The 27,777-nt window shown below is 45.1% G+C and overlaps 1 protein-coding gene across 1 annotated transcript in view; it reads left to right on the forward strand.

The window, feature by feature from the left end:
* Positions 1–1,743: 1,743 nt before the first annotated feature.
* The window catches only part of Mgat4a (alpha-1,3-mannosyl-glycoprotein 4-beta-N-acetylglucosaminyltransferase A), a 99,968-nt gene continuing 73,934 nt past the window's right edge, over positions 1,744–27,777 (forward strand). The window contains exon 1 of the mRNA XM_059281526.1: positions 1,744–2,136. Within this exon, the coding sequence (XP_059137509.1) occupies positions 2,043–2,136 (94 nt within the window). The 5' untranslated portion in view covers positions 1,744–2,042. The remainder of the gene's footprint in view (positions 2,137–27,777) is intronic.

Raw genomic sequence — 27,777 nt, forward strand, 5'->3', positions numbered from 1 at the left:
GGCAGATCATTTGAATTTAGCCGGGTGGTGGCAGCGGCGGCAGTGGTGGCGCACACCTTCAATCCCAGCACTCAGGGGGCAGAGGCAGGCAGAGCTCTGTGAGTTGTAGGCCAGCCTGATCTACAGAGTGAGTTCCAGGATAGCCAGAGCTACACAGAGAAACCCTGTCTCGATAAACAAAAAACAAAAACAACAACAAAAAACCCCCAAAACAAAACAACAACAGCAAAAAAAACCCCTTGAGCTTAGAAGTTATTCAAAATGGGATTTCTCATCGAGTTGATTGCCCTGTGTGTAAAATGGGGTTTGTGTTGCTTGCCCTGTAAGGATTTAGTGAAGGTTTACGCCATGTAATGGGCCCAGAATGAAGGAAGAAGCCAGTGAATTACAGTGGCGATCATCACCATCATTCTTTGTCATTTATTCCTGTGGTCTTTCTTGGCTAGTGGAGATTCCTCGCTGTGCTGAGAAATAGCTGAGGTGGTAGTTTGTGAATGGCCTGCAAATGACTGCTTTAACCAGGCATGCCCTTCCATTTGTCTCGGGTTCCTTAGTTGTTTTTGGAGGTGCATTAACTCACCCCACCAGAGGGTCCTTTAGTGCATCCCCAAGAACATTTCGTGGTGCTACCCCGTTGATGCCACTAGAAATCAACGCACATCTCAGGTGACTTGACATGCCCCTAGGGGATGAGGCCAGTTATGTGTGGAATGGACAGCACAGTGGCAGGCTGCATTTGTTGGCTTGTTTTTCTTTTTGATACAGTTGGTATTTATTGAAAACCTATCTTGTGCTGGGCATTATGCTTAAATATGTTTAACAACCTCATTTCTTTTCAGTTCTTCAGAAATTTAGTTAGATAAGTAATGATCTTCCCAATTTCCCGAGTGGAAGCAACGTGATGGGATGGGCCGCTGCTGAGAGGGTGTGGGCTGGATTGCCACCTCTTCTGAATGCATAAGTATTTTCAGCTTTCTCTCGAAAATTTAAGATGAGGATATGTACTCGGGAGGCAGAGGCAGATGGATCTCTGAGTTTGAGGCCAGCTGGTCTACACAGCAAGTTCTAGGACAGACAGAGCTACACAGAGAAACTGTCTTGATACCCGGCCCCACCCCCCCACCCCCCCAAAAAAGATGGGGATAAATAACATGGATAACTGCAAACTTTTTGTGATTTATGGTAATATGGGGAGTCAGGACCGGTTGCTTTATTTATTTCATGGATGAGACTTGGAGATATGGATGAAAAGAGTCCCACTGTATGCGTGGGAGTTGGGGGATGGGGTGGGGGGTCCGCATGTAAGTAATGTCAGAGCTGGATCTGGGATCCTGGTCTTTTGACTTTTTCAAATCATTCTAGTCATACATACATTCTCCTGTTTTTATTTTTTAGTCATTGCTTGTTATTATGCAGCAGATAGTAACTGGTTGTCAAGAGGTCTCTTTGGGAATCTGTGAATCCTACAGCTTTGCCCTTTAAATGAGTAACCATAATTTTTTGTGTTTCCCACAGACAGAACCAGCTGGGAGGGAATACAGTTGGAAGCTTTTTTCCCTTGGAGGGAAAAGACCCTCACAATTGTGCTATGAGAAATGCGTAGTTTTTATATGGGGGTGGTCTGCACACGTACAGTTTAGCCTTGACAAAAGTCTGCTGCTAATGCTGAATGCTACACGAAGAAACCTCTGCTTTGCATTGTTTAGCAAGTTTTCCTTTCTCTTCTCTATCTGACAGGAAGAAGAAGAAGAAGAAGAAGAAGAAGAAGAAGAAGAAGAAGAAGAAGAAGAAGAAGAAGAAGAAGAAGAAGAAAAGAAGCCCTCAGCCTATGAAGACCGCGAAGACAATCCGGACTCTCAGTACCCGCCGCTGTCTTGCTGGTTGCCTGACACCCTCTGCCCGACATCTGGAATGAACCTGGCTCGTCGGTTGCTGTGTTCGGACTAGAGCCAGGCATTCTGGATTCTGTTGGCTGGTGGCTGAAGGGAGACAGGTCTTGCTTGCCGTCACCAGCGTCTGCACTAGTGGGATGCGGAAATGAGATGAGGCTCCGAAATGGAACTGTGGCCACTCTGTTAGCTTTCGTCACCTCGTTCCTTACCCTGTCCTGGTACACCACATGGCAAAATGGGAAAGGTAAGGAGGGGGTCCCTGGAGCGGCCGTGGGTGACAGAGTGGTCCATGCCAAAACGGTGAGCCAAGTGGAAATGCTCCAGGGAAGTAGCCTAAGCCTCCGTGTTGCGTTCTTTCTTCCAGCGGCTTCTTTTGACGCAAAAATGAAGCCGTGTTCTTGGACAGAGAGCACAGACTTCCTAATTCCGACCAGTGTGGTTTTGATGTCTTATAATCACACTTTGGGAAGTCAGGTTGAATAACAAAGACTTTCTTGCCTTTTTAAAAAAACGAGCTATCACAGATGTTTAATACTCTTTGGTGTATTGGGTATTGTATACAACGCTTATAAGGGCATGATCAGGGCCTTCAAGAAACATCCATACTAGCTAAGATCCTGACTTGGTGCTGTGTAGTTAATGATTTAAACTGCATGCCTTGACAGACTGCTGCTTTGGCAGAAGTATTTAAGAAGGCATTGAGAAGAAATTCTGATTGGAATATGAAGAATTTTGTAGATTATAATTGTGTTTAGACTCTAGAGCTGTTACCTGTTGATTAGAATTATGTCAAGGGGTGACAATTTTTTTTCTCTCTCTGACAGTTGATTTAAGAAATGTTGACGGTAGGAAGATCGAAAGTGTTGGTACGGCTGCATGTTTGTTAGAGCTGTCTTTATCATCTAGGGCATCTGAAAGCTTCTGTTGTTGACATTGTCTTACTGGCCTGAGAAGACAATTGAAAAAGATTGTTTTATGACTAAATTTTTTTCTCCTATACGTTTGTATCAATATACCTGTGTTAGTGATACATGTCTCTCTGAGCATATACACATTCGACTTGTAGCTGCGTGCGTCTGTCTGTGTGCAATAAGTACATGGACATGAGAAGCATGAGCGTCACGCCGTGGGTGAGTCTGACATTGCTTTCCTACTTTTTGTTTTTCTCTGAGTTGGGTTCTAATTTAGGAAGCACTGGAGATATCGAGGTGAAAAATTTGCTAAAGGCAAGTTCTTTGGGTATACCTTTAGGTTTCAGTTTAAATTAAAAAAAATGCACTTCATTATTTATTTTGTATGTGTGCCACCTTGGGATAATTTGGATGTCAGAGGGCAGCTTTGAGGAGCTGGCTCACTCCGTCCACCGTGGGTCCTGGGTATTGAACTCAGATCATTAGGTTTGCGGGCAAGCACCCTCGTGCACTGAACCCGTTCTCTGGCTTCGTTTCTGTTTTTGATTGCACCTAATGAGAGGACTTAATTAGGAAGACTCTTGAGTCAAAGTGATGATTGTTCTTGACATAAATAAAACAAATGACTCACTGTTAAAGAAAATTGACCATAACAAAAGTACTTGGGTGTTTTTTTTTTCTTATCGGGAAACTTACCTATTCAGAGAGTTGAGTGATACAGAAACTCAGCTTTTCCCACTGTGTCTTGTTTGAGAGTCGCTCTGCTTTTGATGTCATTGCTTAGGTAAAGGCATTAGCAGCATTACTAGTGGGTTTGTTTGTTTGTCTGTATTTTAATGATTATCTTTAGCATGGAGAGGACCTGGGAAGGTAGAGGAGCCTGCACCATGCAGTACTGTGTGCACAGTTAGTTCTCTAGGAGGGCTCTGCCGTCTTCCCATGCTGTCTTTCTGCTTTGTGTTTTGTTCAGGCGCAGGGGTCAGCCCAGGCCTTCTGTTTGTGTAAAATCCCCTGTGTCGACTGCTGTGGTTTATGTAACCATTCTAACTGTTGAGTATTGGATTCTTTCTAGAGAGTTCAGGCAGTGAGACAAGCCTGGATTTTCCAGGGCAGACCTGATTCCACATATTCCATCTAGTACTTCCAGGAACCATGTGCTCTCATTTTTATTTTGAAAGTGTGAGTTCTAAAGTCTTTACCACTGCTGGACTAACTGAAGCATATTTTTCCCTTCACTCTTGGTGAAGGAATGTGTGTCCTTACATGTACCTGTATGTATGGTCCCTTACATATACCTGTCCTGTGCCTAGCACTCTATTACAAGCCACAAAAATGAAGAGAGAGAAGACTCTCCATGCCTTTGAGTAGGGACTGGCAGGAAGGATGAAAGTCAACAAATATGGTATCGTCAGCTAGAGGTGATAGAGGCAATAACAGTGCTTGTCCTGTTCTGTATATATTAGTCACTTACTCCTCATGTTCTCAGGAGCGTTACTGCCTCTTTCCTGTAGTTGGAGAAAGCAGAATGCTTGAGACACTTGTCAAGGCCGTGCGTTCATGCCGTAGTAGAGTCGCAGGTGGGACTTATGCCCATAGCTGTAGGTCTGCTTCCCAGGAGAGTGGGGCCAGAGGCTTATGATTCTCCATGGTGCTTTATAGAGTAGGTAGAATATTAAAGCCAGGCCAGGAAGTGGGGCACACCAGGTGCAGGGCTAAATTCTGAAATGGAATAGAGCATGCATGCTTTGTAATAAGGAGCTGCTTGCTTTTGACAGGCACACGGGGTTCTGAGGCTGGCTCAAGCTGGCATTGGAAAACAGTGTACAGCTCCTTAGGCGGGGCTAGTTTGGTATAGTCTGCATTCACTACTTGGACGAATCAGAGCTAGCTAGCCCATGAAGTTGGCTTAGGTTGAGGAAGCTGGGATTCAGGGCAGGGAGCCAGTTCAGCAGGGCATACTGGATTCCCACATAAAAATGAGAGAGCATTCCAGGTACGTGGAATGGTCAGGCTGGGAAAGCTGTAGGCGGGTATTGGGAGAATGGGACCAGAACAATTCAGTGTGTCACGTTCTGGTGTGAGTAGGATGCTATTGAACTTTCTCCATGGTCAAGCACAGTGCAGACCCAGGAAAACCAAGTAAGCATCGTGGATCCCTGCACGGGGGTGATTCTGTGTCCGCGAACCTGACTCAGGGCCACATGTTCATCACGCCTCTAAGACACATTGTCTGCTTCAGCAAGAATGTGTATGGAAAAATTTAAAACAGCTTTATTGAGTTATAGTTTACATACTAAACAGTTCATCCATTACCCTGCTGGGGTGGGGTGCTGAGTGATGGAGGATTTGCCCAGTATGCATGAGGCTGTGGGTTCGAGTCCTGTACCCTTTAGCTATCACGGTACCTCTCTTCCCTGCCGTAGGCTGTCACTGATCTACTTCCTGTCTGCAGATTTCCCCAATCAGAACTTCTGCATAATGGAATTGTGTAATGTGTGGCCTTTTGTGACTGTCTTCCTCTAGTTAGCATGCTTTCAAGGTCCAACTGTGATGTGGCATAGATCAGCCCTTCATTTCTTTTTTCAGATGAACGGGGTGTGTGTGCGTGTGCGTGTGCGTGTGTGTGTGTGTGTGTGTGTACACACCTCTGTGTACAGGCGCGTGTGTAGGGCAGAGGTTGATGTCTGTATCTTCAGCTATTAATCTCCACCTGTTTTTTTTTAAATTTATTTTTATTTATGTGTGTCTGTGTGTATATGTGCACATGCATGCAGGTTCCTGTCGAGGCTGGAAGAGGACATTGGCTCCTTGGAAGCTAGAGTTACAGGTGGCGGTGAGCCACCACATGGGTGCCAGGAGTGTATTTCTGATTCTCTGGAAGTGCAGTCAAGCTCTCATACTCTTAACTACGGAGCCAGTCCTCTCTACCTTCTTATTTCTTGAGTCAAGGTCCTTCACTGAATCTGTTTTGGCTTGACTGGCTGGCCAGCAAGTCTCAGGGATCCCCCTGTCTATTCACCTCCAATGCTGGAGGCTATGGGCGCTATTACAGTGCCTGGCTTTTATGTGGGTGCTGGGGATCCGAACTCAGGTCCCGATGCTTACGGAGCAAGCACTTTACCCACTGGGCCACCTTCTCAGTCTCTAGCGGTGTTTCTTCATATGAATGTACCAGATCTGGGTTTTTCCACTGATGGATGTTCGGGTTGTCTGTACCTTTTGGCTCTTGGTGATAATGCTCTAAGCACTCACAAACTTGTTTTGTGTTTTTTAATTTCTTTCGGGGGTGCTGTTGAAAAGCAGAATTGGCAGAATTGCTGGGTCATGTGGTCACCTCAGTCACTCATTTAAGGAAGGTCAGCTGTCAAAGTGGCTGAATCATTATACATTCTTTTTTTAGTTTTTTAATTTTTATTTTTAATTTTTGAGACTGGGTTTCTCTGTGTAGCCCTGGCTGTCCCGGAACTTGCTGTGTAGCCCAGGCTGGCCTCGGACTCAGATCTGCCTGCCACTGCTTCCTGAGTCCTGGGATTAAGCCTGGCAACCATTCTACATTGTTTTAATTATCTGGGTGTGTCTTTGAAGCTGTACTCTGTCTCCTGAAGACAGCATGTGATTGGATTTTTCCATTTCAATCACTTTTTAATTTGCTGGTCTATTCACATCTAATGTTATTGTTGATGTAGTTAGATATATTCTATTTTTTTTTCATATTTCATAGCCTCTACTTTTCTCAAATTGGTTTTTTCCTGTGTAGCCCTGGCTCTGTGTCACCAGTGCCTGGGTGTCAATAAAACTCTAACGTGGCCTTTAAAATTAATTTACGATTTTTTTCACTCTTTTGAAGTATTTTTAATGATCTTTTTAGCGTATCAAAATCAGCTTTAGAGTTAATTTAGAATTAATTATCCTAATTCTAATCCCATATAGAAATGTTACTCCTTGGCTGCTCAGATGGCTCAGCAGGTAAAAAGGCCTTGCCACACAAGCCTGGTGGGCTGAATTCAATCCCTGGAACCCGGATAAAGGTGGGAGGACAGAGCCAACTCCACAAAGTTGTTCTCTGGCCTCGACACATGTGCTCTTCCCCCTGTCATGCGCTCACATGTCCGCAATTAAAACTTAAGAAAGGCTCCTCCCTGATACCCCTGTTTTCTTTACCCCTTTTTTCCTGGTGTTATTGTTACTCTATTAATGTTCCAAACCCAACAACGTGCTGTACTTCTGGCCTCACATCTGCCCTTATGGATTGTTATAATTATATTTTTACCATCTGTCTTTACCTCCTTGGCCTGTGGAAGTTTTATGATCATTTACCTCCTTTGTTGCGTTTCGGCAATTATTCATGCGTTTCCCAATCTTACAGACTCAGCAATACATTATGTCTGTCTATTATGTTTATATGCTTAAATTAAAATCTGTTAACAAAAGAGAGAAAAACCAGATTTACAGTGTCTGTTGTGGTTGCATAATTACTCGTGCTCCTTGTGGGTGGTTTGAATTAGCCCTTGAGGTCACTTTTGTCGGACTGGAGGAGGATGCCCTCTGCCGTTTCACGGAAGGTGGGTCGGCTAGTAATGGATTCCGCTTTGTTTATGTTGGAGTATTTTTATATATTTTTAAACAATATATATATTTTAAATTAAGTGTGTATGTGTGTGTGTGCATGTGTGTGTGTCCACGGAGGCTAGAGAGGGCATCAGATCCCCTGGAACTGGAGTTAAACAGGTGGTTTTGAGCAGCCTGACCTGGGTGCTGGGAACTGAACTCAAGTGCTTTGCAAGAGCAGTATATACACTTCGTTTATTCATTTATTTTTATTTTGTGTGTATGAATGTTTGCCTGAATTTATGTCTGTGTACCATGTGCTTGCCTGGTGTCTGAGGCCAGAAGAGAGGGCATCAGAGCCTCTGTAATTGGGTTATAGACATTTGTGAGTTGCCATGTTGGTGCTGGGAACCAAAGGCTGGCCCTCAGCAAGAGCAGCAAATGCTCTTAATCACCCAGCCATCTCTCCAGCCCCTGGCTTTTTGTGTGGTTGTTTTTGAATGCCTTCTGTCTGTTATTCCTGCTGAGGAAGCTGGCTATGGATCTTGTTGGATCCCCTCAGAGGTGATGCATCATTTTCTCTAGATGCTCCCTAGGTGTTTTTTGGTTTCCCTTTCTAGCATTTTCACATGGTATAAATTTGGAGTTTGTGTTTAACCCACTTGGAGCTTTTGTTTGTTTGAGCTCCCTGGATATGTTGTAGGTTGTTTTTCAATAACTTTAGTAAGTATTCAGCCTTGATTTGTTCAAGTATTTTTCTCCCTTTTTCTCTCCTCATGTTCCCATTGCACGTACCACAGTGTGACGTGTGGGGTCCCCTTTCTTGGTTCTGATCATTGTTGTTGAGCTTACATCACCTGTGTTGAGCTGGCCCAAGTTTGGCTAATTCTTTATTCTGCTACCTTGTGTCTACTGTTGTATTGGGCTTCTCTACAGAAACTATATATGTAGCAAATGTACGTAGATATACATACCCCCATCCCGAAACTCTCTAGTGAGTTTTTTCCCCTTTTTATTTTACATATGAGATGTGCCAGTCAGCTTTCTGTCACTGAGAAAGTGCCTGAGAAAGTGAGCTTATAATAATTCATGGTTTCAGAGTTTGGGGTTCGTGGTCATCTTTGTCCTGTTGCCTTCTCGAGGTCCGTGGTGGTGGAACTGTATGTCATCATGGGGGGGAATGCAAAGACAGACTGGAGCATGGTGCCACGTGCCCATACTCCCCGCCTTAGAGAAGCTGAAGCAGGAGGATCCCTGTGAGTTCAAGGCCCGACTGAACTGCACAGCATGACTCTGTCTCAAAAAATCAAAACAAGCAAAACTCCTAAATCCCCTCTCCAAACAAAGAGACAAGAGGGGCATGGACTGAGCTTCCTCTTTCTAGACCCTACCTCCTAAAGAGACCACAATTTCCCAATGGTACCACAGGCTGGGGACAAGGTTTTACTGTGTAGACCTTCAGGGGATATTTAAGACCCAAACCGTAGCCTAGGAGATTTATTATAAGAATCGGCTCCTGGGGTAAGGACAGGAAGTCCCATGAGACACCTGCAAGTTGTCATCGATCAGGCAACTGGTGATATAATTTAGTCTGAGTCCAAATACCCAAGGAGAAGGTGAGCTGAAGGTGTGTAAGCTCCCACCCCTGCCCAGGTCCGAAGGCCCAAGAACAAGGATCAGAATCTAGAGGCAGAATATTCTTGCTTAGAAACAAACAGGTTTGCCCTTTCTTTACGAACCTTTGCACTTCTCCACCCAAAGAGATCAACAGATTGGGCAGTGTCTGACCACACTGGTCAGGATGCTCTCCTCAGTCTACCAGTTCACATGCTCATCTCTTCCAGAAACAGATGGACACACCAGAAATAATGTTTTCTCAGCTCTCTGGGCATCCCTTAACCCAGCCAAGTTGTTACATAAAATGGCCCAACTTGAGGCTCTCTGGTGATTTTTTTTTTTTTTTTAAACTTCTCTTGCACTTTCAGCTCCAGTTTTGGTCTTAAAGTTCTCTCTTTCGGTTGGGATTTGGTATTTACCACAGTGTTGTCAGAGCTCTTTGTTTTTGTTGTTGTAGTCTGAGGGAAGCTCTCACTTGGGAGCTCTGGCTGACCTGGAACTCCCTGTGTAGACCACACTAGCCTTAATTCAAGATCTGGCTGCCCCTGCCTCCCCAGTGTTGGGATTAAAGGTGTGCGTAGGGTTGCACACTTTTTGTGTGTATGGATGTTTTGGTTGCATGTATCGTCTGTGCCCCACATGCATATCTGCAGTCCTGCAGGCTAGAAGAGAGTGTTGGATCTCCTGGAGCTGCAGTTAGAGATGGTTGTGAGCTGCCATGTGGGTGCTGGGAATCAGAGCTAGGTCCTCTGGAAGAGCAGCCAGTGCCCCTAACTGCTGAGCCGTCCATCTCTAGTCCCCTTTATTTCTTTAAGTCCGAGCAAACCCTGTAACCGATCATCTGGTTACACTCACAGGCCGTTTCCCTGGCTGACTTTTTTTTCAGATGTATGAGCCTTTGCTGTTTCTTTGCATGCCTCGCTTTTTTTATTTTCTTTTTTTTGATGGCTACTAGACATTTTAGATGAATATATTTTGCAGTTTTGGTGCTGGTTTTCCCACCTTCAGGGAGCTGCTAACCTGATTGGCCGGCCTCTGTTATTAAGGTCTTGCTCTCTCCTTCTGCAGACCACAGCTAGTGCTGCTCCTCTGGAAGGCACCATGGTAGCTTTGCCCACGTCACCCTGGTATACGTTGTTTCTCTGGGGCTCTCTTCCATTCTGCTGGCTGATTGCTTTATTGTTTTCAGCAGTGACCTGGAGCATACATCCCGCTCTGGACTAATCAAATTGTGGTTCCTCTGATAAAAGTAGTTTCTGAGGTCAGGTTGGCCACTTGACCTTAAGAGAGCTCCGAGCTGCCCATTGCTTCACTTGAAAATCCCCATCAGGCCCAGGAGAAAACATCCAGCCGTGTAGAGACAGATGTTAGGGGACACCTTGTGAACATCAACACTCTCCCACTTATTGACAAACAAAAACAGTCGACCTTTTTTTTAAGATTTAATTTATGTGTCTGTGTGCATGTGTCTGTGTATAAGTATGTCATGTGAGGGCAGTGTCTGTGGAGGACAGAAAAGAATGTCAGGTCCCCTGGAGCTGGAGTTACAGGCAGATGTGAGTTGCCTGGTATTGTCAAGTGACCTGAGCCACAACCATCTCTCCAGCCCCTCAAATAAAGTTTTATGCTGTGTGTATGCATGGTTACGTATGCGCAAGTGTGTGTGTGTGTGTGTGTGTGTGTGTGTGTGTGTGTGTGTGTGTTTGCACACACGTGCAGGTCAGAGGCCAGTGTTACGTATTGTACCTTGGAAACTACTCTTTTTTTTTTTTTTTGAAACAGAGTCTCTCCGTGGCCTGGCACTTGCCTGGTAGGCGAGTGACCCCAGGGAGTCTCTGTCTCTGCATCCCCAGTGCGGTTTCTGGAGCTTGAACTCTGGTTCTCATGTTCCCAGGACAAGTGCTTTACTGACTGAGCTATCTCCCCAGCCCCTAGATTATTTTCTTCTCCTCCTCCTCCTCCTCCTCCTCCTCCTCCTCCTCCTCCTCCTCCTCCTTCTTCTTCTTCTTCTTTTGGTTTTTCAAGACAGGGTTTCTCTGTGTAGTTTTGGTGCCTGTCCTGGATCTCGCTCTGTAGACCAGGCTGGCCTCGAACTCACAGAGATCCGCCTGGCTCTGCCTCCCGAGTGCTGGGATCAAAGGCATGTGCCACCGCCACCCAGCTCTTTTTTCTTTTTAGACTAAAGAAAGCTGAGCAGGAGAAAAGGAAAAGCTAAAGGCAAGCCTGAGATTTGTAGTACACCGTTGATCTGATTCTGTTAGGTCTGTTGTAGGTCTTCTATATGCTGGGCACTGTCAGGATCTGGGACTAACTGGTGAGCGCAGCAGACAAAAATTCCCACTCTGCTGGGGCAGGGGTGGGGGGTGGGGGGTTCAGTAGAGAAAGTAAATCCGTTAAACAGTAAGCAACTTGCTTTAAAACATTTTTAGCTCAAAATGCATTTATATTTACAATAAATTTATAAAACCTAGTCCACAGAGTTCCTTTATACCCTTCCTTGGTGTCACCCGTCATTATCACCAACTTACAGGGCACATTTTTAACATTTTATTAACATTTTATATATTTATTTATTGTGTGTGTGTGTGTGTGTGTGTGTGTGTGTGTACGTGTGTGTACGATGCACACGGGGAGGTCAGGGACAGCTTGCTGGTGTCGGCTCTCTCCTGCACTGGGTTCTGGGAATTGAACTCGGGTTGGTAGGTTTGCCAGCACGAGTCTTTATCCACTAAGCCATCAAGTTGGCCCTAGAACACAGTGTTCTAAACCATAAAATGAACTGATACTGGACACTTGGGCAGTTATTTAAGACTGTGCCTTTCTTTGTCCTTGTCTGAGGACTTGTCCTGATTAGGCAGAGGAAAGAAAGTTTTGGCCAGACGCCCACATGACTTGGTGCATTGTATCAGCACAAGGCAAGTGTTATGGCTTCCCTGCCTTTGGTGACCAGTCTTTCGACATTTTACCTGGAAATTGCTGAACTTTTTTCGTGGTCCTTCTCAGAAGGAACCAAGTCTTGGGTTTCCTTCCTTCCTTCCTTCCTTCCTTCCTTCCTTCCTTCCTTCCTTCCTCCCTCCCTCCCTTTCTTCCTTCCCACAGGGTTTCTCTGTAGATCCGCCTGCCTCTGCCTTCCGAGTCCTGGGGTTAAAGGCGTGTGTTATCCCACCAGTTTCATTCCATACAGTTTGCATTTAGCCTTCCGGCCTGCCTTTCCCGTGTTTGCAGACTGCTGTCTGCTCTCTTACACGGACTGATGAGAAGACACACAGGAGGAAAACGCTGAACCTGACCCCTGAAGGGAAGGCCAGAGATAGGACTGAAGGACGAGTGTTGGAAGGTGGCCGCTCACTCACCCGTGCTTGGGGGTGTGGCTGGATGTCTGTGATAGCTTGTGGTGGGTCCACACAGCTCCTTCCCAGGAGCCTGGAAAGGCTCCTTGCTAGACATGGCCTCTGAGTTGTTCCGCATAGAGGTAGAAGTAAGAGGGAAGGCTTACTGCCGTACAGAGATGCTGGATTGAACCGGCGCGTGTCCACATGGTAGAAGACTGACTGGCAGCAAGTGTGGCCGGCGCAGCAGAGGACCAACCACACAACTGCACAAAGAGTAGTTGAGGGTAGGAAGTGACCCGGGGAGACAGGAGATCACAGGGACTAGAAGCTTCTGTTCGCTCTGAGAGCAGGTGTGATGGCAGTGTAGCAGGAGTTCGTGACTGCAAGTGTCCTTATCTGGCCTACATTTTACTTCCTGTAAAATGTTCTGTCTTGCGGCGCGCCCCGACCAGCGGGGAAGCAAGACACGACTCCAAGATTCTTCCTCTATCACGGTTTTATTGAACGCTGCTCGGTTATGGCTTCTCGGGAGAGCTGGTACGGGAGGAGGGCCCCGGGCGCCGGGGCAAGCTGGCTTATATGCAGGTTCTGGGGGCGGAGCTTGGGCGGTAAGCTGATTGGTCAGTACTATCTGGGGTGATACCACGTCAAGGTTGCATCAGCCTTCGGGCGGGAGAGCGACACGTTAGCATTCGGGATAAACAGGAAACCAGCGCCATCTTGTAATGGCGTTTGAGCCAGCGGACTGCTGCAGTTCCCCCTTTTTGTTTTTGGCAACCCAGAGCTAGGAGTCTCCTCATGATGAGCTTCCTGCTCGATGGGCGAGTGCTGAGTAGGAGGAACAATGATACTCTCTAAACGGGTGCAATGAGCAGAGCTCTCCGTGTGCAGGAGCAGTATCATAGGCTTCCTAATCGGGTGCAATGGGCAGAGCCCTCCGAGTGCAGGGACAGCCTACAGTTCTCTCAGCTGGGCCAACCAGATACTTGGGGAACCGCCAGCATCCAGGGCGGCCATAGCATAAGTGTACGCTCTGTACGATTGCGCTTTATCAACCTACAGAGGATCCAACCCAGTATGACTAGACCAATCAAGCCCACTGTTCCCATCGCCCACACCCCAGCCCATTCCTTCACATAAGATGCAGCTGTGACCAAAAAATCAGTAAATTCTCCCAAGGTGGTCAAATGAGCACGCGTCTGATTTAGGGCAGCAATAGAGGCGGTGAAATTCAATTGTAACATTTCAAATTCTCTCTCATAACCCAGGGGTACCCTGCCAGACTTTTGTTGTTATATGCCTGAAACAGGGATCCTAACTTATTCTTGGCTGGTTTAAAGGGTTTACTGTTTAAGCACTGTTTTTGAACTGGAAAATAAAATCAGTGCTATTATAGCTTGAAGTTTGATAGGTGGTAGGATAACAAACTTCATCCTCCAGCCTGCAGATGGTGGAATGAAATTGTGGAAAGAGAGTATCCGTTAAAAACACAGGAGCGGGCACAGGCCAGGCTCGAAGGAAAGCCCAGAATATGTCATCCTGAGTCCAGGCCAGATTCAGGGAGAGGCTGATCATCAGGAAGGTCAGCATGCCTCAGCTGAATGCCAAATGCCAAATGCCGTTTATTGAAAGAGGGAGGAAACCTTAAATACAGGCTTACAGTACAATGGCGGATCCCCGGAGGGCAGAAGTTTGCTACTGAATGTTCTACATTCTTGCATCTAAGCTGTTAACGCCCAATATGCAGGATACACAAACAAGGAACTTCCCTAAAGCATTCAGGAGGGTGGATACTGGCAGGGAATTAGCATAGGGAGGACATCTGGTCAAGGTCGGCAAGCAGGCAACGGCTTTACTCAATATGGGAGGAGACCAGGGCCCTACAGGTCCCCCCTTTTTACTAAAAAATGAGCTTCTGACTTAGGTTGCGTGGGACGTCAGCAGGTCACCTTACCCGTCATGGAGACACCTGCCCAGGCCCCGCAAGTGCTCTGTCTTAGGTTGGTGAGCGCCCCCCAAGCATTACCCGTCTCTGAATACTCATTATCATACAGACTCAACCACGTGAGCTGTAGAGTAAACTGTTGCCAAAGATCTCAAAGTGGCGCTGGGCTTGCAATCTGTGCGACACAGAAAAGACCAACAGTAGTCCTAACCCACCCATAGCCAGGAGGCTAAAGGCGATTGAGCCATTCCCTTCTTAAACGAGCCTTACTGCAAATATTGGAGTCCTTGTAAAGTGGTATCCCATAAACAAATGGAACTTGAGTTTAAATAATTTTTACAACTTTCAAAGCCAATTTAAATGTATAAATGTAGAATTAAATTTATCATGCCCAATAAAAGATTAACTAACTGTGGTAGCTACTTTTGCTGCCAGGGTCTCCATTGTGCTAGCTGTAGAACCCAATTATGAAATAGCCATCCCAGAAATAGTAGCAGCAGTGGCCACCACCGCTGTAACAGCAACAACGGCAACATCGATGTCCGAGTCTCTTCTGGAATGTGTGAGCATCATCTGTGTCTAACTGCCATGGTCCACTGGCATGGACGCAGCTCCAGGAACATGAACCACCAAGGCCCATTTTTCTTCATCCCAGCACTACTTAGGCTGGCAGGTCTGCAAAAGAACAACTAAGAACCATAAAGAAAACAAAAACAAAAACAGCAAACAAGGAGCAGAACTAATGGTCTCATAAATGGGTAAGGTACGATGGCAGCGTTCTACTATAGCCTGTCCTTGAGGATTATAAGGAATACAATCTCTTGTAATTTAGAAAAGGCATCAAAAATAAGTTTTTTATCTTTAGCAGCCAATAAAATATCATCCATATGAGTCAATCACAATTAAATTCCTAATGTTTAGGAATTGCCACAGGGGCAGGCAAGCCAGGTTGTGTTGCTCCCATGAGAAGCATGGTATTATTTACAGCTCTAAGATCTTGTAATAGCCGCCATTTTCCTGACTTCTTGTAGAGGCCAGTTGGGATCTCAGGATTCTTGTGAAGTTATAGATATGTCCAGCACCAGAATACAGTAATCTTTTAATCTCAATCCTGTATAATTTTATTTTTAATTTAGGCTGTTTATCATTGATAACTGTTTGGCAAAACACCTTTTTCCTATACTTTCAAAGCCTCCAGTTCTACATATAGGTGCCATTTTGCAATTAAAATATAAAAGCAATATTAATCGAGCAATTTTATCACCAGCTTCTATTTTCATGGTCCTTTTTACATATACCAATTATAAAAGCATTAAATACAGTCTCTACAGGATTAAGAGGTAACTTTAGGTAATACTTCTGAGTATTTTTATAAAATCTTAAAAAGAGGATCCTTTTTTATAGATTCCAAGTAACATTAATGTAAATTGCCAAATATTAACAATGTGGACCAAACAATTTACTTGTATTTTATTTACTGGAAAAATAATTTTGTAACCTCTTTATCAGTAAGAGATTATTATTTATGGGTTTATCTTAGCAACATTATTTAATAAGTTAACAACCCAATCCATTTCAGGTGTTATACTTCTATAGAATTCTAGAAAGCAACTTAAATTGCAGAGCCAAATTTTCAGTAATGATCAACAGACAAGAGCATACCTAATATATAGTTCACAATTATGAATTCTGTTCCTTAGTTTATCTACCATGAGAATCCAAACATTTATTAAGACAATCAAAAGAACAAAACATCCTTTATTCACACAGCATTGACTTAGTATTCCATGTCTGACCGAAACCATTTTTCACCAGAAGTTAGGCCCGTTTAAACTTTTAGTGCTAGTCCCTCTCCTGGCCTTTGCTTGTTTGCCTGCCCGCGAGTCTGTTCCCCTCATCGGCCTTGTGGCTAAGCCTCCCGCCTGCTGCTCCGGGCTATCTCACACACACCTTTACTGCCATGCTGGTTGCGTGCCCCGCACAAGCGCACTCACGTTTAAACTTTCTCTTACTTCCGTGAAGGGACTACCTAATGAGTTATTCCCACCATAAGGGAAAAACAGAAAAACATTTCCCATGAAGGGATCCTAAATATTGAATTATTCCCATTCTGAGGGAAAGAAATAAAAAACATTTGAACCAAAATTAAGCAAACAGACAGCAGAACTTTAAGCTCAGGGCTTGTTTGCTAGTTCAGCCAGCAGCAATGAGGCCCACCTGTTGATTCTTTGTAATTCAGATGCTGCCACTCTGTGCTGGCAGGCAGAAAGAGCTCAGAGTTTTAGCTATCCTGAAAATTCTATAATTGGAAAGAGTCTTTTCTTCCTCCATTACCACTGGGAAGAGGCTTTTCTCTTTCCTTCATCCTTCCTCTACAGAGCCCCAATCTTTAGGCCTAGTTTCAAAATTTTTCCCCTTTTTACCGGGAAAATCCTTTTTTCTTGATTAAAATTTTTCTCCCTTTTCTAAGAGGAAATTTCCTTTCCTTCCCTTTTCTCTTTTATTTTCTTTATGTTTAGAATTTTCTTTGCTAGCTTCTGTTTCCTTACCGGTTTCGGACTGACTATCCTGCCATTCTGCCATAGCCTTTCTCCCCTTTGCTACTGCTTCCTGTGCCTTTTCCTCATCCAGACAAGATTTCACCAATCTCCAAAAAGGCAAGGTGGCTTTTCCTAGATCTCGTTTGTGTTTTTCCAAATCTTTTCCTAGCTTTTCCCAGGAACTCATTGTGAGATCACCGGATACCGCGAACCATGGCGCATGTTGATCTATCTCTTTAAGCGCCCTTTTTATAGAACCGGAGGATACATTAATATCCCTTGCACCCAGTAATTCCTTCACAGGTTTGACAAAAAACTCAATATGTGAGTCAAAGTTCCCCATCTTTGAAACTGATTTATACTCAAAGAAAACAACGAGCTAACGAAAGACTATCTTATCTCCGGCAGTCCCCACTAAGGAGCTTTACTTTCGTTTCGCTCGCAGCAACACAAACTTTACTTTCGTTTCGCTCGCAGCAACACAAACAAGTTTCCTCCGCGCGGTGGCAGCGCAGCCAAAAGCAGCACCCAATCACCAAGATAACCCACACAAAAATTATCAACGGGAAAAAGTCCAGCAAAAAGGCAAGATTGGTGTCATAGGCGTCAGTCATACCTTATGAGTACTCACCGTTCCCGTGTGAGGTTCTGAATCTTCGGCCCTCCTCCGAGTCGTTCGCAAGGTCCGAAGTTTCCCGGGTTTCGGCACCAGTTGCGGCGCGCCCCGACCAGCGGGGAAGCAAGACACGACTCCAAGATTCTTCCTCTATCACGGTTTTATTGAACGCTGCTCGGTTATGGCTTCTCGGGAGAGCTGGTACGGGAGGAGGGCCCCGGGCGCCGGGGCAAGCTGGCTTATATGCAGGTTCTGGGGGCGGAGCTTGGGCGGTAAGCTGATTGGTCAGTACTATCTGGGGTGATACCACGTCAAGGTTGCATCAGCCTTCGGGCGGGAGAGCGACACGTTAGCATTCGGGATAAACAGGAAACCAGCGCCATCTTGTAATGGCGTTTGAGCCAGCGGACTGCTGCACTGTCTCTTGATACAGTAGGGTGCACAGGCACATGCATGCACGCACGTGTGCGCGTGTGCGTGCGCAAGCGTGTGTGTGTGTGTGTGTGTGTGTGTGTGTGTGTGTGTCTTACACGCGCGCGCATACACACACACACACACACACACACACACATAGGGGACTGATGCTAATGTGGCACTTTTCTATGAATATGCATGGGTCATCTTTCTTTTATACATACAGATACAACTCCGTGTTCTGAACTTAAAGCCCTCCCGCAGTCACACAAAACAAACGCAGACACAACGAAACCTACCGTCCGGCTTATATTTAAACTTAAAGCTATCAGTGCGATGGGCTTCATTACTTTTTTAAATTTAAAAGTTTTTAAGTTATGTGTGTGCCTGTGTGTCTGTGTGGGCACATGTCCATGAACTCAGGAGGCCGAAAAGGCCAGTAGAGGCTGTGGCAGCTAGACTTGTAGGTGGTCTTGAGCTGCCCGGGGCTGCTAGAAACCAGAGCTGGCCCTTTGGAAGAGTCGTAGATGAGCTTTTAACTACTGAGCCGTCTCTCAGGCTGTCCTGAGCTTACCGTGGAAGCCCACACTGGCTTTGGACTTGTGTTCCTCTTCCTGTCTCAGCCTCCTGGGGGCCAGAATGACAGGCTCAAGCCACCACACGCAGCACTTTTTTTCTTTTACTTCTTAAACCTTCCTAAGGTTTGACTATGATTATTATTTTTATACCTTGGAGGGGTGATACTAGGCACGTAACAAAAGGGGGAGTGTCTCCGAGATGACCAGGCCCTGCCCAAACGGGGTTGGGGAGTCACTGAGGCGGAGACATATTTATCACCTCTCAAGTATTTCTCACCTGGGTTATCTATCAGGTTGAATCTTACTGTAGTTTGGCACTTAAAAGTCCTTAAAGACCTGAGTGTCAAAGGCTTTGACACTGTTGAGGGGTAGTGGACACTTTTAAGAGGTAGAGTCCAGAGAGAGGTATTGAGGGCATGCTCGAAAGGGGACTGTAAGACCCTGGCCACTTTCTACTTTTCCCACCTCCAGTTTCTGCCCAACATGCTACTTTGTGTGCCCCAGGCCCAAAGCAACAGGCCAACCAATCATGGACCAAGAAACCTTGAAAACTGAGTTCAAACAAAGTTTCCTTTTTATACGTTAATTATCTCAGGCGGGCTTTGAGGTCTCTTTTGCTCAAGCTTCCCTCTGTGTGACAGTCAGTTGACTTCCTGTTGCCTGCAAGATGTAGGACTCTCAGCTCCAGCAGGTTTTCCTGCACACTGCCATGCTCCCTGTCTTAATGATAATGGACTGAACCTCTGAAACTATAAGAGAGCCACCCAAATTAAATGTTTTCCTTATAAGTGTCCTGGTGTCTCTTCACAGCAGTAAAAACCCTAACTAAGACAGAAGTTGGACTGGGGTATTGTGAGAGGCCTGATCATGCATTTGTTTGGAGGAATTTGGACTTTGTTACTTTGGGTTTGGAAAGCAGTGGAATGCTTTAAGCACTGCTTAATGGTCCATACTAGTAGGAGCCTGGAGGACAGTGGTGCTGAGTTATTTGAACTCTGGGGGACTCACTCAAGAGGTTTCAGAGAAGAATTTTAGTATATTGCCTAGAGGTGGTTCTTGTGATAGTTTGGTAGAGGAAGTGGCTGCCTTTTCCCCTTGGCAGAAGAGTCTGCCTGAGGCTAAAGTGAATGGATTAATTCCGTTGGCAGAAGAAATCTTAAATAGCCTAGCATAAACTCTATTGTGTGGTTTTTAGTGGTAACTCTAATGAAAATTTATAATGAAAAGGAGCAAGCTGAGCAGGGTAAATTACAAAATTAATATTTTGAGGAGAGAAAGAGCACTAGGAAGTGGAATAGAGCTAAATTCTGTGTTCAAGGAGTTAAACAGATTAAGAAATGGAATAAAGGGAGTGGTGACCTCAGGGCAAGATCCCATCCAGCTAAGTTTCCAACTTGTGAAAAGGAATTAAAGAAACATTTAGAGCCGAATGTGATGGCACATGCCTTTAATCCTAGCACTGGGAAGGCAGAGGCTGGAGGATCTCTGAGTTTGAGACCATCCTGGTCTAAAGAGGACAGCCAAGCTTAGGCAGTGAAGGAAGACAGAAAGCTGGTGAAGATGTAATCGAATGAGGGAGCCATGTTCCAGCTCCAGCAAGTAGCAGAACTTGGCAGCTTTGGCCATATGGTTATGGATTTAGAGTTAAGGATAGAAAAAAGGAGTTATGGAATAAAGCTGCCGAGGCCAGGCATGTGGCAGGGGTGTCCCTGAATGGTGGCCTAGTAGAGAGGACACTGTGTGAAGCTGTGAAGTTGAAGCCTGGATTGCCTTGGAGACCCCAAGATGTTAGAAATGCCAGAGCTGTGGGATACCTGCCGAGGAGAGCTGCTAACAGGGAGTGGAACCAGCCCAAAAGAAAGAAGTGTGTTTCAGTCAACAGAGCTGAAAGGAATTGGAAATCTGAAGAACATTTTGACATCAGACACGGAGATGTAGAGTTTGGAGTTTACTCAGCTGGTTTTTGGTCTTGCTTTGGTCTAGTATTTTCTTACTATGCTCTCTTTCCTGCGTTTTGGAATGGTAATGTATATCCTGTGCCATTATATGTTGGAAGTATGTGGTCTGCTTTTTGATTTTGATTTTACAGGTGATTGCACCTAAGAGATTGTCATGTGTCTCATGACTGACCTAATAGACAATGGAAACTTAGCTCCTTTTTTGAGACTCTTCTCATTAGAAAGCTGCCTAGAATTTTCTTCTGAGATGAGGGGATCTTCACCATTGTAGGCTGGATATTGGTAGATTTCCTTTTCCTTCTTTAAGACAGGGTCTTCTGTAGCCCAGGCTGGCCTGAGACTTGTGTAACCAAGGGATGGCCTTTGAACTTTGATCCTTTGGCTTCCACTGCTTGAGGCTAGGATCACAGGTGTATACCTCCACACCTGGTTTATGTGGTGTTGGGAATGGAGCCAGGCCCTCATGCGCTCTAGGCAAGCACTCCACCTCCTGAACTAGGGAGCAGCCAAGGGCATTCATTCCTTTCAGCCGTGCTTGTTTGTGGGACTTCTGCAGTGTCTTTCTTTAACCACCTTGTATTTCCTCATTTCAGAACTGGGGCCTTGCAGTTTCCTGTTCCCTCCTATTTTTGATATTCACAAGTAGATACAGATTCTTATCTGTATTTATAAGCTTATTTTTTTTATATGTTCATTAGAGGAAAGAAGTACCCAGTATATGGATAATCCTTTTATTCAAATTTAACAAAGCACCTTGGCCACTGAGGCTGCTCCTGGGCTGTTTTCTGTGTCTCTAACATCTGCCCAGGTGTCCTTGAAAGTAACTAAGCCTGCTCATCCTGTTTCGCAGCTTCTAGGGTGTCCCACTGCTGTTTTCTGCCCAGAAGGTGTGGACTAGGGTGGACTTGTAGGAATTATCTGGCAGATCAGAATTTGGGTGTCCACAAGACTTAGCCTTGTTCTCCCGAGGGGTCCTTGACAGGCTTCTGTTTAGCCAGCCACCTTTTTTTTTCTGTGCTCTCTCCACCTTTAAGATGAGGTTGTACTCACCCTGAAGGCTTGTTCTGCATCGATGAGCCCCCAGCTCCATGAAGAGCTGCCAGACTGACTGAGGTTTTATGAGGAAACCGGGCAACCTGGAATGTGTGACTTAGAGGACTCGAAAAGCTAGGTGGGACACAGGAGTTCTCCAACTTGTTTTCTTCTTCTCCACAGGGTGGGTGGCAAGCTGCAAGTGGCCGGCTGTCGCCTGAGCTCACTTTGTACTGGCATGCTTCTGGGTAGAGAAGTTTCTGTTGCCTTCTTGGTTGTTATTTCAAAGCAACCCCCACCCCACCCCCAGCTCCCATCCCTAAGAAAATTTGTATACAAAGAGGAGCTGGATGCTCCAGGATTTGTCCCAGTCCTCGGCTGGATGTCTAGGTTTCACTTCCCCTTTGTGATGATCTTCCAGTTGGAGATAGTTAAACTGGAGAACTTCAGATTTGTGTGTAAGAGTTCGTGTTTTTGTTGACACCTCATAGTTTGAATTTTATCTCAGGATTTCTCTCTTTAGCCCTATAGCTAGACCTCCATGTCTCATCGGTGTGTGTGTGTGTGTGTGTGTTCGTTCTTGTGGATAGATGTAATATTTGCATCCTTGTTGAGGTTAGAGGTCAATATCAGTTGTCTTCTTCATCATTTGTTCTCCACCTTTGTAGCTGGAGAGTTTTCTCTCCGGGTCCTGCCAACCCCCTGCAGTCCGACAGCCCACTTATAAAATAAACACACAGACGCTTATATTATTTAAACTGTTTGGCCTAATGGCTCAGGCTTCTAGCTATCTAGTTCTTACATCTTAAATTAATCCATTTCTATAAATCTATACCTTGCCACATGGCTCGTGGCTTACCGGTGTCTTCACATGCTGCTGTCATGGCGGCGGCTGGCAGTGTCTCCTTCCTCCTTCCTGTTCTCTCAATTCTCCTCTCTGTTAGTCCCACCTATATTTCCTGCCTGGCCACTGGCCAATCAGTGTTTTATTTATTGTCCAATCAGAGCACATACAGACCATCCCACAGCACACCTTATTTCTTATTTATTTTTAATTGTGCGTATGCATGGATGCCGATGGGTGTGCGGGTATGTGCACATGAGTGCAGTGCCCATAGTGGCCAGAAGAAGGCATTGGATCCCTTAGAGCTGGAGTTACAGGCAGTTATGAACCGCCTGACCCAGTTCCAGGAACTAACTGTACTTGAGTCCACTAGAAGAACAGTCTGTGCTTCTGGCCACTGAGCCATCTCTCTAGCCTCCACCTTATTACTCAGGACAGGGTTTCTCATGAAACCTCCAGCTCATTACTTGGGCTAGACTGGCCAGGGAGCTCCAGGGGATCTTCCTGTCAAATTGAGAAAACCTCATTAGTCGTGTAAGTGCCCTCTTATCACACGTCTCTTGTCAGCTGTGCATGCCGTACCTTTGGTATCTGGTTCCCAGGGGAGAGGTCATGGGCTTGGCTTATAAGATGGTCTGTTGGCAGAGTTGGCGAAGGTAAACCCAGGCCGTGCAGCACATTCAGAGGCTGTGGAGAGTGTGGCTGTGTGTTGGGGAATCTGTAACTTTGACCAGTTTATCAGAGAGGCTCACACTGAGTGTGAGGAATGTCATGAGATGTGTGGCATCTTGAACCTCTCACAGATAGTTCACTGTTCATACTAAGTCATAGAGATCAGAGAAGAACAGACCCGGGCTTTCTGTCCGTATGTATGTGATAGTAACACTTAAGACACGATATCAGACCCTGTATTACTCTTTTCATCTGTCTGCCAGCACCCATATTGTATTCACTGTTTTCAAAGTTTAGATACACTTAGCTGTGTCTGGTATGTATATATTGTTAGTGGGTTTTTGTTAAGTTCGTGCTGTTCACCTCATGATCATCTAGTTACCTGATGATACATAACTTTGGTGGCTGTTAATCCCTCTACAATGAGTCATCATATATAATTTATCATCACAGTACTTGAGAGTAAAGGGATGTTATTAACCACTGACCTGGGGTGCCAGTTGTAGGCTGGAGCTATTCTGTGCTGACTAGTGTTAATTGTCAACCTGACAGATTCCAGAGTCCCCCAGGAGATGGACTGCTAGGTATTCCCGTGGGGGATTTATCTCCATTGTGTTAACTGAGGTAGGAAGAACTGTCCACTATGGGTGACACCATCCCTTGGCTGGGGTGCCAGATGGAGTATGTAAGTGGAGAAAGGGAACTGAGCAGCAGCATGCATTCATTGTTCTTTGCTTCCTAATTGTGGATGCGATAACTCTGCTTCAAGCTCCTGCTGTTGAACTGCAGCCTTGAACTGTGAGCCGGAACACATTCTTTCTCCCTTAAGTTGCTTTTGTTAGAGTTTTTTTTTTTTTAAATTGTAGTGACAGGAAAAGTGTTAAATTAAGAGTTAAACTGAGTTGGTCTTGAGATATGGAGCCATTGCTGTGATAAATCATTGCTGTGATTCTCAGGCCCTTGGGAATAGCTTGAAGAAATAATGTTGGGAATAGTTTGAGAAAATAATGTGAAAGAGTTTAAAACTTTGAGCTAGAAAAGCCTTTGAATGCTGTTAGCCGAGTTTATGGTGGGATTATGGGTCCATTATTGTGAGATCTTGGAAGACAAGAATTCTGGGAGAAAGATAGTTCATGCAACTTTAGAGAACAAGGATTCTTATCCAGAAGTGGGATAGGGGGCTATTTGTGTGTTATTTTGATCAAGAATTTGACTCCATTCTGCATATGTCTAGAGGGGTTGAGTTTGAGGAATTAATTTGTTTGGACAAGGGAGTGCCAAGACAAGACAGTTCTGTTAGTTGTTATAGAGATCAGCATTGCTGAAGAGAAACCTTCTCACTGTACTGGGTCAGCAAGGGTTCTGAGTGCAAAATGCCAGCCAGCACTGGTTTCAACTTATGAAAATGCAAACTTATGTGAATGGAAAATACCTTCCCTGAGAGTGTGACCAGGGCTGGGGAGGGCTTCCCTGCCCCTTGAAAGCACATGCCTAGGAGAATGTTTCCCATGGTCAGAGAACCTGGACGCTGATGAAGCTGTGGCCAGTGAGATCAGGCCACTTTGAGCATCAACAATCTTCTCAAGGGAAATGAACTTTGCTCCTGCTGCCCTGATGGGACCCAGGGTCAAGGTAGCCTGGGTTTTCTTATTTGAAAGTAGAGTTAAAAGTCAAGTTCTCAGCGGGAATACAAGAGACCCTCTGTCGCTACCTTAAGGATAGTGTCTTTCTGTATGTGAATTGTGCCTCTGCTGCTGTTGCTGTGACATCTGTAGCCTCCAGAAGCTACTCTGCTGAACGGTTGTGGAGTAATTGAACAATGACTTTAATTGAAACTACTGTGATAATGGCTCAGGTCTTGGGGAAAATTTACTTACAGGACGTTAGTGGTTTATTAGCACAGTGCACCGTGATTTGCAAGGTGTTTTTCTTGACATTCCTTTTCTCTCTCTTCCGCTTGGTTAGTTCACCCACTCATCTAGCATTTACTCAGAGTGTGCAAGGTGCTAGGACACTAGGTCCTGGTGTTGGAGTGCTAAGCAAGATAGGTGATACCCTCACGGTCACGGAGCCTGCTTGTGGAAATGGTGAAGGGGAGCGGCTTACACAGTAACAGTTGGGGAGCTAACTTTGAGGTAGAAACGGGTACTGACCGTAAAGCAAGCTAACGTGGTGGAGAATGAGGTGGGAGGGAGGGATATTTGGAAGCGGGGATGGTCAGAAAGCCTCTGAGAAGGCAGGCCTTCCTTGGAAGGCTGGTGACAGGGTGAGGAGGGACTGAAGTGGCAGAATAGCAGGTAGGACTGAGCACACTCTGCATTGAGAGGGCAAGCAGCAAGGAAGCCTTAGCGAAGTCGGGAAAGCCAGGAAACCGAAGGCAGAGAGGGAGGTCTTCAGAGAAAAGTGCTGTTGTGAGGGATGCTGCTGAGGATGCGTGAGGAGGAGGCCGAGCAGTTGTACTTAGAGCCCAGAGTTTCCCAGTCTCTGCTCTCAGAACCCATCTTCATCTTCTAAGTTCTCAGTACCGTTGAGTATCCAATATCAACCCCATATCAATGGCCACCTTTGCTCTTGATGAAACCATGTCTAGAACATTCTTTCCCTAGCCCTGTCTTCCACTGCCTTACCTGTTTGCCAGGTTCTGCCTTAAAGGTCTCAGCATTCCTATGATGCCTGGCTGTCCCTTCTTGTGTGACGCCTGTGCCCTGTGACCTCTGCCCTGAGAGCAGAACTACATCCCTAGCTCTAGAAATTTCTAAAGTTTATTATTTCCTATTTATGTTCTTTCTTTTTTGTCTTTATTGTCCTGAAACTTAGTATGATGAGTAGAAGTGACCAGAGTGGACATCCCTGCTTTGTTCCTAAGAGGTCTGGTGTGAATTAATTTCAGATATTTTAAAAGCTAAAGGTGTCTTTTATCATTTGAGGAACTGCCTCACATGGACCTAGGAAGTTCCTAGTTTGTCAATAGTGTATTAAAAAAAAAAAATCAGTGTATGCCAGGTTATATCATGCTGTTTAATTGACTTCTGATATCCAATCAACCATGCATTCACTATTATTTGAGCCTAGATTGTGTGTGTGTGTGTGTGTGTGTGTGTGTGTGTGTGTGTGTGTGTGAAGATAGTCATTTTTGGTTTTACTAGAATTTCTGTATAGAGTAAGTAGGGGAGAACTAATGCCATGAAATACCTGATTATTTACATCTTTGTTCAGCACAATTTTCTGTACCATGTCTGGCATGAGAGACATGAGACTAGGAAGTCAGGTTTGGCTCCATTTTTCTTGTGTTTGGAACTTTTTCATAAGCTTTTTTAGGTTTTATGGGGATATACATGGCCTTGTCCCACATTGAAATGCTATTTGCAGGTGGACTTTTTTGTCTAGACCACTGATCAGCTCTGTCCCACCAGCCAGTTCCCAAATAACCACACAGAGACTTATTTTTAATTATAAGTGCTCGGTTGATAGCTTAGGCTTGTTACTAACTCTTACAATTATATTAACCCGTATTTCTTATCTACACTCCACCACATTGCAGTACCTTTTTTCAGCATGATATATTCATCTCCTGCTTCCTCTGTATCTGCTGGTGACGCCGCCTTTCTTCTTCCCAGCTTTCTCTTAGTTTGGCATGGTCACAGCTATTGGCCAGTCAGCTCCTTATTAACAATGAGAGCAACACACCTCCACAGTGTACAAAAGAATTATTCCACAGCAACATACTTGTAAGGTTTGTATCTGTTTTTGTGTGTGTGTGTGTGTGCAAATGTAAATAGTATCATCCTTTTAAAAGTCTGGTGGTTCATTGCTGTCATACCAGAAAGCAATTGCCCCAGTTGCACAGCCCCCCTACATCTGTAGAGTTCAGTTATATATTCACCCATCCAGCAGCCTTGTTCAAATTGTGTTAGTTCCAGGAGATCTTGCTGCTGACTTATACTTTGGGGTTTTCTACATAAACATGGCACCTGCAAAGAACACTTGTCTTCCTTAACTGTCTGTAGCATTTCTGTGTGTGTGTGTGTGTGTGTGTGTGTGTGTGTGTGTTGTGTTATTACACCAGCAAGGACCTCTAGTATGGCATTAAATGGTTCTGACCGTAGTCTGGATGTGGGGTCATCTGTGGGGCTTTTGTAGATGTATTTTCTTTTTATTAAGTTAAGGAAATGCTCCTGTGTTCCTAGCTTGTAGAATCCTATTGCTTTTAAGAACTATGTGTGTTTATTCCCTCCCTCTGTCCCCATTTCCTCCACCCCTTCTCCTCCTTCCCTTCTTTCCATCATTTCTCTGCCGGGCACAGTTGGTGCTAGCTCATATTGGGAGACTGTTCCGTTCCTTTGATCTGTTTCTCCACCTGCTCTTTAGGTTGCTTGGTTCCTTTGTATTCGCTGATTCTTGTCCTTGGCTCTGCTGTCTGTCTGCTGTCTGCAGTCCATGGTTGACCCTCTGTAGTGAGTTTTCCATTTTGTCCCGTTTTTTCTTTCTCTTTGTTTCCTCTCTCCTTTGAGTCAGCTTCATCGCACTTGCCTTTCATTCTTTAAACAGGGTTTTGTTCAGTTTTCGAAGCATATTTAGAGTAGGTGTTTTGAAGTCTTTGTCCATTCAATCCAAAATCTGGTAGCCTCCGAGACCATTTCTATTGATTGCTTCTTACCCCTCCACCCCCAGGTTAGTTCACACTCAATTTTTATTTTATTTTTTTTTCACATTTCTTCGTTTGAGGTGTGTGCACATTCTGTGGCATGCCTGTGGAGGTTAGAGAACCCCTTTCTTTCACGGTGTGAATCTCGGGAATTGAACTCAGATCGTCAGGCTTGGCAGCAAGCACTTTACCGGCAGAGCTATCTTGCTGGCCCAGGTCACACCTTGTTTTTT

The sequence above is a fragment of the Peromyscus eremicus genome, chromosome 16_21, assembly GCF_949786415.1.
Source record: "Peromyscus eremicus chromosome 16_21, PerEre_H2_v1, whole genome shotgun sequence".
Taxonomy (NCBI): Eukaryota; Metazoa; Chordata; class Mammalia; order Rodentia; family Cricetidae; genus Peromyscus; species Peromyscus eremicus.